General features: G+C 44.9%; 1 protein-coding gene across 10 annotated transcripts; it reads left to right on the top strand.

Moving 5' to 3' along the window:
- Window positions 1-6,597: 6,597 nt before the first annotated feature.
- Window positions 6,598-13,655, top strand: TAC1 (tachykinin precursor 1). 10 transcript variants are annotated; one of them, XM_039550017.1, is made up of 6 exons: window positions 6,598-6,654; window positions 7,472-7,609; window positions 7,741-7,837; window positions 8,456-8,479; window positions 10,129-10,182; window positions 12,407-13,655. In XM_039550017.1, exons 2-6 carry the CDS (start codon window positions 7,487-7,489, stop codon window positions 12,454-12,456), a joined length of 348 nt encoding a protein of 115 aa, XP_039405951.1. In that variant the 5' UTR covers window positions 6,598-6,654; window positions 7,472-7,486; the 3' UTR covers window positions 12,457-13,655. The 10 variants fall into 10 exon arrangements, with proteins under 10 accessions (XP_039405951.1, XP_039405948.1, XP_039405954.1 ...); XM_039550014.1 differs by having other exon boundaries at window positions 6,642-6,729; XM_039550015.1 differs by lacking the exon at window positions 6,598-6,654 and adding an exon at window positions 6,703-6,764.
- The last annotated feature ends 626 nt before the right edge of the window (window positions 13,656-14,281 follow it).

The raw sequence follows: 14,281 nt of genomic DNA, 5'->3' as shown, positions 1-14,281 counted from the left end.
CAGGTAATCCAGGGATCACCACAAGTAGCTGAATTAGCAGCTGTTGTTAGAGCATTTGAGAGGTTCAAAGAACCCTTTAATTTGGTCACAGACTCAGCATATGTAGCTGGAGTAACTGTTAGAGCTGAGCATGCTCTCCTAAAAGAAATCTCAAACAAGAAAATTTATGATTTACTCTCAAAATTAATTTATCTGGTTTCCCACAGAGAGCATCCCTATTTTGTCATGCATGTGAGGTCACATACAAACCTGCCAGGATTTATTGCGGAGGTAATCGTAGAGCTGATGCTCTGGCTATGCCAGCAGACATAGTTCTATCAGCCGACTTACCAAAGCTCCCCCAAGTTTTTGAACAAGCAAAATTGAGCCATGCCATGTACCATCAAAATATTCCTGCTCTTATCCGCATGTTCCATCTGTCGCGGACACAGCAAAAGCAATAGTGGCAACATGTCCCAACTGCCAGAAGCTACAGCTTCCATCACTGGGCATGGGGGTCAATCCCAGAGGCATTAATAGCGGTGAAGTGTGGCAAATGGACGTCACACATTTCCCTGAATTTGGGAGATTAAAATACGTTCATGTTTCTATTGATACCTTCTCTGGTGCTATGTATGCCTCTGCACATGCAGGTGAAAAGGCTAAGGATGTTGAAAAACATCTTGTCCAAGCTTTTGCTGTGCTCGGTATACCTGAGGAGATAAAAACTGATAATGGACCTGCCTACACCTCCCAGGAGTTTAAAAACTTTCGTCAGCAGTGGGGATTTCGACATGTTACAGGTATTCCTCACTCCCCAACTGGACAAGGCATTGTTGAACGTGCCCATCAAACCCTCAAGCGAATGCTGCTACAACAATCAGGGACCACCAAACTCAACTCACCTGTCCTCAGACTCAGCAAAGCACTGTTTACCATAAACTTCCTGAATGGCACCTTTGAGGATCCAAACCCTCCCATCTATCGTCATTTCCAGAACACCAGGAGACAGAAACTGCAGGAAAATCCAGAAGTCCTGATCCGGGACCCAGAGACTCAAAAAATCCAAGGACCGTACAAACTTGTAACTTGGGGACGTGGGTATGCCAGTGTATCTACCCCTCAAGGACTGAGATGGATCCCAGGGAAGTGGGTAAAACCTTATGTCACTTCCTCAAAAGTTAAGGAGGTTAAAACTGCCTCCTGGAAGAGACGCCGTAAAAAGAATCCTGATTTTGCACCTTCATGTAAACCCCCTACTGCAGATCTTTATGTTAATCCCTTAAGTTAAGTTGCACTGTTTTGCACTCAGGTTTTTGCACTGTATTTTGTAAATCTTCGTCCTGATACTCCATACCATAGATGTCCTGACTAAACCCCTGAGTTTTGACTGGGGAACTAGTTTAAAGGCATCCTAGGTACTGTCGAGTTGTAGGGACGATAGATTACAATTATATTTTGCACTGTTGTTTTGTTACTGTTCTATGCACTTTTAAGTTACTAAGAGTTACAACCCAGCTTTAAAGAAAAAAAAATAGGGAATTGTTGCTGCCTGTTCCGAGCTTCCCCTCCCCTCCCAAGACATTGCCTCTGCCATGTGCTCTGAGCTCCTTTGTTCCAAGCGCGGGCAAAGCCAAATGTAACTCAACTCTTTAGCAGTGTCTGATTGGCCGGTCACCCTGGGTCCGCCCCCAGTCCTCCCCTTTCCCCTTCTCCAAATAAAAGAAAGGACCAAGGGAGGACCCACCCTCTTTGGCTTGCACCTTTCTGTGAACATCTTGTCGTCTGTTTCTGTTTAAAAACTTCTAATTGCGGGAATTAGGCAAGCTGAAAGCTATATTTCTCCCTCTTTGCTTCTGCTGGTGATATCAGTTTTGCAGCTGTGATTTACCGCTTTTAGAGCTACTGAAATGCTGGATTGCCCGTGCTACCTCTCTAGGCTGCCCGAGGCTTTCTAAGGCATTGAACTACGAGCCTAGCGGGTAAAAAGCTGTAAGTATGTCTCCGCATCTGGCCGTCTTGTTAGTGATGGCAAATGTGAAAAAAACCCTGGTTTCATGGTTAAAAGCAACAGACACTGTCTCTGTGAGAAGAATACTGTCCTGTATTTTCTATCGAAATGTGCTGTTCAAATGTCATTCCCTGTTGGCTTTTTTGAACAAAATGAGCAAATACTGTATCTCCCATTTTTCTTATGAAAATCATTTGCAGAGTTATGGCAAGGCATCTCCAAGTAGCAAGTCCAGTTCTTCTCACAGTTGTTTTGAAATAATACACATCTAGAAATTCCTCTAGAGGCCCTTCTCCTCACCAATTCCTTCACAGCTCGTGCAGATGTAGAGATGGCTTTGCACAGCTTTGTTTCTCAGAGATCTACAAACAGATGAAAGTAAGTGCTTTTTTCCCTTCCAAGGACATGCTCTCTATTGCACCCAAGAAGCTTGACAGGACTGCAATTACTTCCCTTGCAGATGATTGCCTCTAGAGACATTAGGCTGGGGGGATAACCTTCTCTGCAACGTTTATATTGTATGTTTACATTCAGCATTTTAATACCCTGACATTTATTTCCATTAGGTCCCACATCCCAGCTTTGTGTCTAACTTACTGTGGACAAAAGTGGGCCTCAGATCATGGTTAAAGAAGCTCGCTCTAAGTAAGATGTGATACTAGTGGGTTGGTGGGATGCAGAACAGTGATGGGAGTGTAAAAGATGACAGTGACGAGAAGAGTGGGGAAAACCCTTTAACTTTTCAAAGTGAGAATTAAAGACCAATATTGCATTTTAAGCTCTTACCAGATGATTCAGTAACTGTGAGATCAGCCTTGCTTCTGCCTATGCCTGCCCAGGAAAGGGCATTCCTGTGGCATGCAGATCTCACGGCTCCCCTCCTTGCCTGCCTGTGAGCACAATATGTTTTATTTTACAGACAGAAGAATAAGAAGTCATTCTTTATAGATGGAGACGGGGGAAGAGAGAGAGAGAGAGGGAGGTGCATAATTACCACATATGCCTCATAGGCATTTATAAGTATGAGCATATGCTCTGAAAATGTAAACCTTCATTAAAGGAAAAATTGAAGATGACAAATTTGCAATGTAAGATTTAAAATACAAGAAAGGTGAAAGATTAATTCAATAATCTGTCCACACTTAATTAGAAAACAGGATGCTATGGTGAGTTCTGCTAATTTTTCCAATGCCACTTGAATGTATTGCCAATAAATAATCTTACAGCGGCAAAATAAATCACTGTGTTACGAAGAGCCCTCATCTGCAACTGAAATCATTCTATTTACACTGGAGACACATACCTATGAAAAATTTAGGAGGTCATCAATCACGGTCTCTCTTTCCAATGTTTACAAAGTTGTATCTTTGGATAAGAACATTTCCAGTCTTCTTGTCACGATCGAAATCAGAGCTGAGGTCTGGTATATGTACAGACAGGATCACTGTGCTCAGTAATGACTGTATCTCATCCCTAATTTTTGAAGTTACATAAAATATCTCTTCTGGGGCTGTCTCTGTTATCTGAATGTCCCTGGTAAAGTGCTGAAGATAACTCAATGTACATGAGAATTAGGCTCTAGGTTTAAATATACAGCATGCAGTTGTAAAGCACAAGACCACTGAAGAACAATGACAGATGCATTCATTTCATGTCAAGTGCTCTGAAATTGTGCATACTCAAAAAATTCAAATCTGTATTCTGCACAAAATCTTCATGGGCACATGTAATTTGCTATTTTGCCATCACACATTAGCTGTTTGTTAATGGTATAAGAATCACCAGGTAACAGTATAGCAGCCAATGTAACTTATCGTTTAACTATCAGACTTTTTACTGGAAACCAAAACATCATCATAAAATTCAAATAATCTTTTCACAAGGATCATTACACAAGAGGTGTCACATTAAGCATACTGAAAAACCAATTCTCTGAGGTGTGTTTCACAAGCAATTGCTTCCCAAATAGTTTTCCATTAGTGTTGAGATTCAAGCCACAGCAAGTGCCTTTAGTCCAGTTCCTAATCTTTATTAAGGAAGTGTCTGGATAAGGACTCACTCTGAAGGCAGCTTTCTCTGTCACTTCCACAGGAAATGTCAACCCTTATTTGGGTCATTTGGATCTAATGATTTCTTGATTCACAACCAAAAATCTTCCTGCTGGTTGTCAGAAATCACATGGTCTAGCTGCAACAGAGGGGTGGGGTCTGTGTCCTGAGCATGGATAGAAAAGAAATATCCACCATAGACACCTTGTACCTGCCTTGGAGCTCACACATTTATTCAAAATGTTACTCAGAGATAAAAAGCTGATATACCAATATCATACGTCTGAGGCAGAGGCAGTTTTGGTGAAACAGGGGGTTTTGTTTGTGCACAAAGGGCACTCTGCCATGCTCTGGTGCATCCCTAGGATAGGGACTGGGCAGCACAAAGGCAGGCACTTCAGCTTGCTTCCTTTTTTGAGCCTTCTACCTCCTTTTCACATGAAGAAATGAACTCAGAAAATCTTCCTAGGAATCAGCTTTGCTCATTAGCCATGAATTCTGCTCACTTTCTGAAAAGTTCATGGTGCTATGTCTGGCTATTGCAGGTCAAGGAAAGATTAAACAGCCAATTTATTTTAAAATTGAGAAAGGGAAAAGTGAGCTTGATATATTAATCAGTTTTTCATTTCCACCCAAACTATTAGCTAAGTCTGAGATAAAGTACTTGAATTCATTGAAGTCTCTGAAGACTAGAAAGGACCCCTTTTAAATTTTTCTTCTCTTGCTCTCTCAGAAAATAAAATCCCTGTAATTTCATAGGTCAAGTTATGGTTACATCCATTTTGGTAAAACGTTGAATTAGAGAATTAGAACAGATAGGATTTTTTGGTTCGAACTTGTGCTTTCCATGGACTCCCAGGTGATAGATATTGACTTCATAGGAAGTTAGGAGTTGTCAGGATTTCTGAGAGACATGAGCTTCAGGAACATTTGTAGGATTTGCAAGCCTGGCTTGATATATCTGACCTGTGCTCTGTTGTCACCATAGTAAACAGAAACAACATAATTAAAAAAACCACGAGAAAATAATTTTTCTTCAAGAGACTTCAAAGTTCACACATCAAAGGGAATGCTGCAAAGCTGCAGCATGAAAATCTGATGGTTTGGGTTTCCAGAGTTGATAAACATTGTAGTTTCTGCAAGCTCGTTGATAGTCAGAATGAGGAGCATTCTCACCACCCATGCTTGAGGTCTCAACAGAGGTACCCACTTCAGGCGCTTGGGCTGGATGAAGTCCCTTGCTGGGCTTCTCCAAACCTCTCTTTTTCTCAACCACACTCTCAAACAGCCCATGTTGACCAGAGTGACCCTGAGCTCACTCGGTCACAATCTTTCTTATTTAAGTGCAGTCTTATAGACAAAGTGTAGACATCCACAGAACCTGGACAAGTCTCATGACTGATTGTGTTCCGGGAAATGCTTTGGGTTCTGAGGAGCATTTCTGGTTAACGGGGAGGCCTGATATTAATCATACTTTTATTTAGAGAAGGTTCTGAGTCTCCCTTGGATCTACAATTATATGCCAATTAACAGTCCTTAGAGAAGAAGTTTACCACTGTAACCTTAATGGCAGCATCCTGGAGCAAGCAGAGTGGTGGTACCAAGGAGCTCCTGAGCATTCCATTCTTTATCAAAAGAAACATCGTTAACTCCCAATAACTCTGTCCAAACTGCCTGATTTAGGCTTATAACGTGGGGGCTGAGGGACCACCAAGGTTAACTGAGAAGCCTCATGCACAGTTTACCTTGGAGAAATAAGATGGGGCAACCATGAAACAGATAACAGCCTAAGCAATTATCTGAGCCGAATGCCAGCAGCAGTGCAAAGCTGTCCTAGGGAAGGATGCAGGCAGGGATGTGCTGCTGGAGAGACTGGCTCAGTACTCTTTCCAGCACAGGCGTTCGCCTGTTACAGCAAGGAGCCCAGCGGTGCCAGCCTGTTGCTCGGTGGCGGCAGACCCTCTGCAGGCACATACACACCAGACCTGGGGGATCCGGCGCCCCAAACATGGCACCCACCCCGTCAGGCCCTCCTCAGCTTCGTGCATCCCTCACTTTTGGTCCCGATGGGCTGGGGCTACCTGAGCAGCGGCACGGGGGAGACAGACCCGGGGGAGGAACTGGCCCAGGCACGGGAGGCTCCGGGGCTCCCTCCCCGCTTCCCGCTGGCCCCCGGCCCCTGCCCGCTGCTCTCTCTCCCGGCGGTGCCTCTCGCAGCGGAGAGCGGCTCTCCATGCCCTGGGGGAGCAGGGCGGGGTGGCAGAAGCGAAAAGCGGCATTTGCGCCCGTACATCCGCACCTGCATCCCGCATCCACATCCACACCCCACGTCCGCACCCGCGTCCGCCGCCGGGACGCGCCTTCGCCGCGGACGGTCCGGGGCGGCCCCGAGGGCGCGGAGCTGCGGCGGGAGGGAGCGGTGGGGTGAGCGGGGGGAGTGGGGGGAGCCGCCCAGCCACCCCGCACTGCCTGGCCGCGGGCAGAGCCGGGAGGCGCCGCGGGAGCCGGGGGCGGGGGCTGCTCGCCAGGGCGGGGGCTGTCACGGGGCTGGGACGATAAAACCGGGGGTAATTGCATTTAGGCAAATGAGGCTGCCTCGGCCCTCCCCGTCTCCAGGTATATAAAGTGGGGAGCGCTCCTGCGGCCGGCCAATGCGCTCGGCGAGCAGCGCCCGCCTCCCCGCTGCAGACGGTGCGTGCGCTGCGGGAGCCCGGCCGGCCGTGCCTGTGTGTGAGGGGTCCGCTTGTCCTGTGGTTGTGAGCGGCTGTGCGTGTGTACTTCTTTGTCCCGGTCTTGATGTGTGTGCCTTTATGCGGGGGGTGGGGGTGCCTATACGCGCTTGTGTGTCTGCCCGTGCGTGTCCCTGGATGTGCCAGCATGTTTTTGTGCCTGTCTTTATGTGCCTATCCGGATGGGCGAAGGGATGAGCGCGCACCTCTGGCTATGAGTCTCTGTGTGTGTGTGGACAGCTACGTCCGTACACGGGTGTGAGCATTTAAGGTGTGTAGCTCTTTGTATGAGTTTGTAAGTGGATGCCTGTGTACCTGGATGCGTGTATGAGGGGGATGCACCTGGCTGCGTGTGTATATCTGGGAAAGTGTGAATGTCTAGATGTACACAGACGTGTGAGGGTGTGTTTATGCCTTCCCCTGTATGTACGTGTGCGGAGGGGTACCGCTGGCTGTGCGTGTCTGTGTGTCTGCGCGCTGGGGTGCACACCGAGCTGTGTGCCAGTCTAGTAAAGGTGGGGGGTGTGCGCATCGAGAGGGGTCTGTAGCAGTCGGGGCAGGGTGCCGGAGTAACTCGGCGCGTGTGGGGCTATCCGTGAGAGGGAGGGCGTGCCCAGGTGTGCCCCGGGGCGGCTGTGTGAGAGTGCGTGCAGGGCTGTGCGCACCCGCCCCGGCTGCCAGGGCTCCAACTTCTGCCCCCGCAGGACGTCGAGGCGGCGATGAGGCTCCCGCTGGCTTTCGCCGTGCTCCTCCTGGCCTCGGCGCAGGCGTTGGGCGAGGAGATGGGAACCACGGACGACCTCAGCTACTGGTCCGACTGGTCCGACAGTGACCAGGCGAAGGTGAGCCCCGGCGGCCCCGCGGGGTGGGGCAGCGAGGGGTTCGGTGCCAGCGGCTCTGCGGTGCCGGGCACTGCCCCGGGCGGGTCTGAGTGGGGGGTCCGCACTGAGCGCCGCCCGCTGTCGCCCCGTAGGAGGAGCTGCCGCTGCCCCTGGAGCACTTCCTGCAGAGAATGGCCCGGAGACCCCGGCCCCAGCAGTTCTTCGGCCTCATGGGCAAGCGGGATGCCGGTGAGCGGGGCGGGGGGCTGCCTGCTGCTCAAGCCTCTCCGCACGCCTCTTCTCCCAGCGCCTGCCCAAACTTTTCACGGTTATCGCTCGGGTTTAATGTGTTACATCTTTCTCATAAGCCGCCATGAGGCTAGTTTGGGTTTAGGCTTTTTTGGTTGTTTCTTTTAAGTTTTATATGAGTTAAACTCACCGATTGGAAAAGAGAGGGCTTTAAGGTCTTAAGTGTGCACCAGTTACAGCACGTAAATCCCAGTAAGGAATAGCAGGATAACTCATAGGTCAGCATACATGCCACTGAATGACCCAAGTGTGGAAATGGGTTGAGTATACAATTATTGTTATGTTTTCTACATGTTTACTGCACCAAGAATTGATCTAAGAAATTGAAGCTAAACTAATCTAAATTGTGTGGGCTAAGCTGAAACAAGTCTTTGTAGTCTTTTCAAAGAAAAATGCAGTTGTAAATAATCACCTTAAATTCCCTTAAGTGGAATATGGATAGGTTTGGTTTTTTGTTTGATTTTTTTCAAAGCATCGCAATAGCATCATACGTATATGCCAATCCTTTTTTAACAACTCTTTTTTTTTTTTTTCTCTTTCCTCTCCTCTTCCAATCAGGATATGGCCAGATCTCTCACAAAAGTAAGTTTAAAAAATACAAATATTTTAAGTAATCATTAGAAGATATTCAAATAGAGAATAGTGTATTTGACTGGCTTATTTAGAAGGTGACTGGTTTCAGCTAGGGACTGGCAGCACCGCTGGTGGAGAAATGATCTGTTAGAATTGAAACCTCCCCCTCAGTGCCACTGTGAGCCTGTATCTCATCTGAGCTGCTGCAAGCTTTGAGATTTCAATCCATATTAATGTGAGGATGTTGCAGCTCTCTCTTATTTCCCAAGGGGGGGATTTTGTAAGCCTTTCTCATTGGCGAGGCAGGCTTACTGCCAGACTCTGAGAGGAGCAATTAAGATGGCAAAATCTGGAAAATTAGAGTAATGAATTCCCAAGCCCCCAGGAATGCTTTCATGGGAGCGCCCATGTCCTCACATGTGAGACATTGTATCTGTGCTCTGAGCATTGCCTGGCTGGGAGTCAGACCCCTGCTCACAGTAGGGGCTGCTTGATGATGTGCTGCCATAGGAAGAGCCATATCTTTTTCCATTAATAAGTGTGCCTTGCTCTGCTTCTGTGTACCACCAAGCAGGAGATGGTATCAGCACTGTGGTGTTACCTTGCTCTGCACAGTGGTAGTTTTATTTTCTGAAATTGTCTCATGATGTTTTTAGAGAAACTGGAAGATTTTTGTAAAGTAAAAATGATCTTGCATTCTGTGAAACCTTCTCTGTCCACAGAGGTCAACAACTGTCCCAGTGTTCTATTATCCACAAGAAGCTTTCTCTAGGGTTAAGTACTGGAAAACCAAATAAAGAGTCTGATACAAAGCTCATGCCAAATTATCTGCTGACTAAACTAAAAAATTATAGTTTTCTGAAACTGCTTCAGCTTGAATTAACACACGTGAGGTCTGAGGATCTTGCTTTGTGTATGAATTCTCCAAGCAAAATTCTTTCCAAAGAGAAACTTCTAAGTTTGTCTCAAAAGCCGGTTTAGATAAAGAAGAACGGTTCATTTTCATTCCTTATCTGAAACTGTAGCTACTACTATAACCTGGTATGTACTGTAGGCCTAAACTTGGAGTTAATTTATCCTCGACACTTCCAGTGTCTTGAGAAGTACTAATGGACAGGAAGGTAATACCTGAACTTATAAATATTCCAAAAATAGAGCCAGACTGTCTAGCTCAGATGTGTCGAGACATAGTCCCATTGGCTTCTTCTCCAGTAAGGGCTCCACCTGACCTGCAAGGGAGGATTTTCTTCCACGTTACAGAAATAAAACAACAGGTAGAAGAGATGCATCATGCAGATGCAGGCTATACCAAGACACTGCCTCCTTGTGCATTTGCTCAGATCAATAGGAATTGTATGGGGAGAGAAATAAGAATCTGTTAGTGGCCACTGTTTTTCCATAATACTTAAAAAAAATCCCAAACCAAAGATCTGTCTAAGCTAATGAGAAGATGTCCACTAACTGGCCTGTGCCTTGGTCTATCCTGTTTAGTCTGATTAGTCAGACTGATGTTTGTTCTCTGTTGTCTGAGTGATGTGAACAACTGGTCTGTGAGATAAACAGTTTTGGAGCCTGTCTTCTTTCCTTGCAAGAACCTGTTATTTTAAAAGCCTGCCTAGTTAAAATGTATTAAAACACCCCTAAATATATTTTTTCAGGACATAAAACAGACTCCTTTGTTGGACTTATGGGCAAAAGATCTTTAAATTCTGGTATGTATTTGACTAAATCTGATACTTAGTGAAACACAGCCTCTTCATTCCGCTGCCTCTTCTCTCTCTCCCAGCGGATGGAAGAAGCAGTCTTTATGTAGTGCAGATCCAGAGTTCTCTGAAAAAGAATCTGGGTTTTCTTTGTTACCCAAGATATTTCAGAGTTCCCTTCACTCCAATGCTTGAAATGACCAGGCTGGTCTGAGCTGCAGGCGAGCTCAGGTAGCATTCCCAAGAGCACTTTCATTACTGCCCTGTCTTTGCATGTTCTGCTAGTCCCCAAAGTGCTAGTGAAAGAGAAACCCCTAAATTTTACTGACATATCAAGAAAAATTTGGAGGTTGAAAATGCAAGGGTCATTTAAAATTGTGGTCTAAATCCAGATCTCATCAGGTAAAGGGATATCTTCTCTGGAGACCATTATTCCTAACACTAGGAGTAGAAGGTGAAAGAACAGAACTTTGCCATTAACACCAGCTCATTCTGCAGATCAGGCTGTTAAACATTCACAGCATCTTCCAGCTTTTCACTTCACCTAAAGTATTTTATACTGAGTGGATACTGTGAATTTATTTTCCCATAGCATCCATGCAGGGCAGAATTCTCTTCTCCCCTCATGTGCAGAAGCCCTCTGGGATACCGGAGACTCCCCATAGCTCTACCTTCCTTGTGCTATAGGACTGTACTGAGGAAATCCCTCACTGTGAACCATAAAGTATGAGTTGATTCTCCAGGATAAGAATTTAAAAAATAAAAAACCTAATATGTATTTAATGTCTCTGAAATAGTTCTCACTGTTTCATTAAATGGATGATAAAAGTTAAGTTACTAGCTGACACCTTTATATTATGTGGATACGTGCTGTGATCTATGTTCTGCAATTATGGTTGTCAGTAACTTTTATTTTCAATTAAACCCCCTTCAAGACTAGTAATGTTGCTCTCTGCATTATTTTGCAAATTGCTATGTATCATGAATAATTTTGTACAATTTTCTGTGGTGGCAATAGCTGTTAAATGCATAATACCTGTAAATACATCTGCTATCACAAAAGCAAATAGCCTGTAAGTAATAAATTTGGGTTGGTTTCCACTGGGATTACATTTACATTAATATGAGAATGTAAAGTACAGAAAATGTTTTTTAAAATGCAAAGATTTTACTGCTGTAATTTCAAAATTTCTGGTATAGTGAGGATACTGTAATGTGATATTTCTAACAAAACGGGAATAATTGTTTTACTCTGTTGGACTATGCAATACCTGTCTGACAGGTAAAACTAGAATTCACAGCTTTTCCGCCTGATTCCTTGAGGGGGAAATCATAAGCAGTTGCTTCTGCTCCACTAGAGGAGAAGATGGGTCCTAAGGACTGTGTAATCAAAGCAAGATCAGGAATAATAAGTGCTAGGACTACCCTCACTTCTCCCTTTTGGAAGATATTTAATTGGGCCCCACCTTCACCCCATGCTGTGGCTTTCTTCTGCAAAAAGCCCCTGAGCACCCTGGCAATGTGCAGGAGTTCACACTGTCCCTCTGGGTGTGAGCAGGATGCTGATTTACAGCCTCATGTGCCAAAGCAGGGTAAGGGGGTGCTGATGTCTCAGTCCCTGGTTTGGGGACAGCCTTGCTCAAGAAGGGCTCTCTAGGTTTTGCTCTCATTTTAAAAGAACAAGAAGGAGAGATCTACCACTACTAAACATAAGTTACTTATGACTAATTTAGCCTGCAGCTAGTTGATGTGGTAGTCTAAGTACATCTGAGGAGCTTGGCTCCTGCCGCATTTTAATAGTAAAATTATCCCTGCGTGCAGGGCTTGTGGACAGGGAGAGTTTCAAAGAGCTGATGGTACTGGAATGAAGGTGGATATGTCTGTGCAGAAAGCCTCTACCACAAATTGACCTGAATGCTCAGATCCCATCGCTTAGATGAATTACTGGGATGTAAAGTGGCTCTGAGATAATGGTGCTTCAAGCAGCTCAGCAGACAAAAGGTAGAAAACACTGCTCAGACCTTCAGCGTCCTGGAGGACAGTGTAGTCAGAGAGGTAAAACCAGATCAAAGCAGCTCAGGGCTGGGCCAGGAGCCCTGGTCTCTGTTCCAAACATGCTGCTGGGGTCTGGTGATGCCCCAGCTGGCTGCAGATCTCTGACTGACACTTCTCGTGCTTGCTGGGGTTTATGCCAGTCTGTACCTTGTGCTTCAATCTGCTTCTTTTTTTGCAGGGTCCTCCGAAGGGAGCATAGCACAGAATTACGAACAGAGGCGTAAATGAGACATTCCTGTGCGTTATTTATTAAACTTCATTTGTTCTAATGCAGTGTAATATAAACTAACCGCTGTATGAAATAATTATTTATTTAATAACTGAAGGGGTTTGGTTTTTTGAGTTGTACATTCAATAAAATTATTATTTTTCATATTGTGGCAGTGATACCTGTTGTGTAGGTGTGTTGTGGTTCTGAAAGGACCAGCGACCCTGGTGATGTCTCACAACAAAGCACATTGTTTGATATGACCTGTAAAGTTATGTTTACTAAAAAAGCAAGTATTCTTTTGTCCATTGGAAGTGAGTCTATCAGCTTCACAGCTAGTGCAGACCAGAACTGACGTTCAGTCTAGTGCCTCAATTTGTTTTCATGGTTTATAATGTACTGTAATTTCTGTATCAAAAAATATATTTGTATCATTGCAGCATGTTTTATGTTCTGTGATTATGTTATCAATATATTTTAAAAAAGGGAATGGGTAATGTTTGAATGGGAGTCCAAGGTCTTAATTTCATAGTCTGGAATTTTATGATAGTAACATTTTAAATAAAAACTACTCTGGGGCTTTTGCAACATCCTTCCTTTGGTGAAAATGATGAAGTTATTTCCCATGTTGGTCTGGAATGAGATTTGGATCCAAGCAACAGTGGTCTGAGACTGGAAAGAAATATCAAATTAGTGTTTTCTTTTTGCAGGGAGGCTCCTCATGTGTATTTAGTGAATGTTTGAGGGATTTGTTACTGGAGATAGGAGTTCCTGGGACTGCTCCAGGTCACACAAGGTGCCGTCCCTTCTAAACCCGACGGAAGTCATGAAGCATGCTGACTGAATGGAAAGAGCATAATGTATCCCCCAGCCCCAAGGGGAATAATTTGCTGTGGAATTAATCCAATATTGTAGGTTTATTATTTGAAAGTATGCTCTTAATAAACTCTGTCCCTCAGATTTATAATAAAGCACCTGTTGGTGTGAATCCATGCAATATAAAAAAAAAAAAAAAGTGACTGTAATTATATTTTTAATTAAAATATCTGATTGCTATATATCCAGGATAGTCCTGAAATGCTATATCCATCTCACCAGATGCTAAGGCAGCTGGAGTTCTATCTTCTTTCCCCCTGCTACAAGCTGTACTTCTCTGATGCTATGATGCAAACTTTCATTGCAGATGAATCACCAATAAAAACAGTGTATACAAGCTAAATTTAATACAAAGGGACTCACTGCTTGTTGTTTTCCATTTTGGAAATGAACTTCTAAACCTCTATTTTCAAGGTTACCTAAGGCATCATCACAACTACCCCCAGTAGGAGCAGCTGGGTACAGGACCTCACTCCTGCTACGTTAGAAGCAGCATGTAAGCCTGCCCATGCTTAAAACAGATCCCACTTTCAGCTAGGTAGAAGCCAGATCTAACAGGGTGGGGGGGCTGCATGGTGGAAAAACTGGGGTGGACTTGTGGCAGGGACCACACTGATGTGAGACACTGGGGCTGTACTGGCATTCTGGCAGCTCTTTGTCTTTCCAGGGCTAATTTTCTGACTAATAAACTTCTGTATGAACTCCCACTGAGCTCAATGAGGAGGAGAAGCTGACTGCTGGGATAGCAGCACAGCAAAAGGACTGTGGAAATCATGTTGAGTAATGCTCAGTGAAGGGTAAAAAGAGAGAAAAACTCTAAAATGCCGTTACCCTTGCCTGAAGGTCCCCAATGCTCACAGAGCTCACAGTCCATGTGCTGAATTGTGAGACACAGAGAGAAGAGCAAAAGCCACACCATCCACTCCCTGCAGCCTGCACATCTCAAAAACCTCCCTGCAGAAGAAACCA

Source organism: Corvus cornix, chromosome 2 (genome assembly GCF_000738735.6).
Source record: "Corvus cornix cornix isolate S_Up_H32 chromosome 2, ASM73873v5, whole genome shotgun sequence".
Lineage (NCBI taxonomy): Eukaryota > Metazoa > Chordata > Aves > Passeriformes > Corvidae > Corvus > Corvus cornix.
This window is presented reverse-complemented; position numbering and strand designations above follow the sequence as displayed.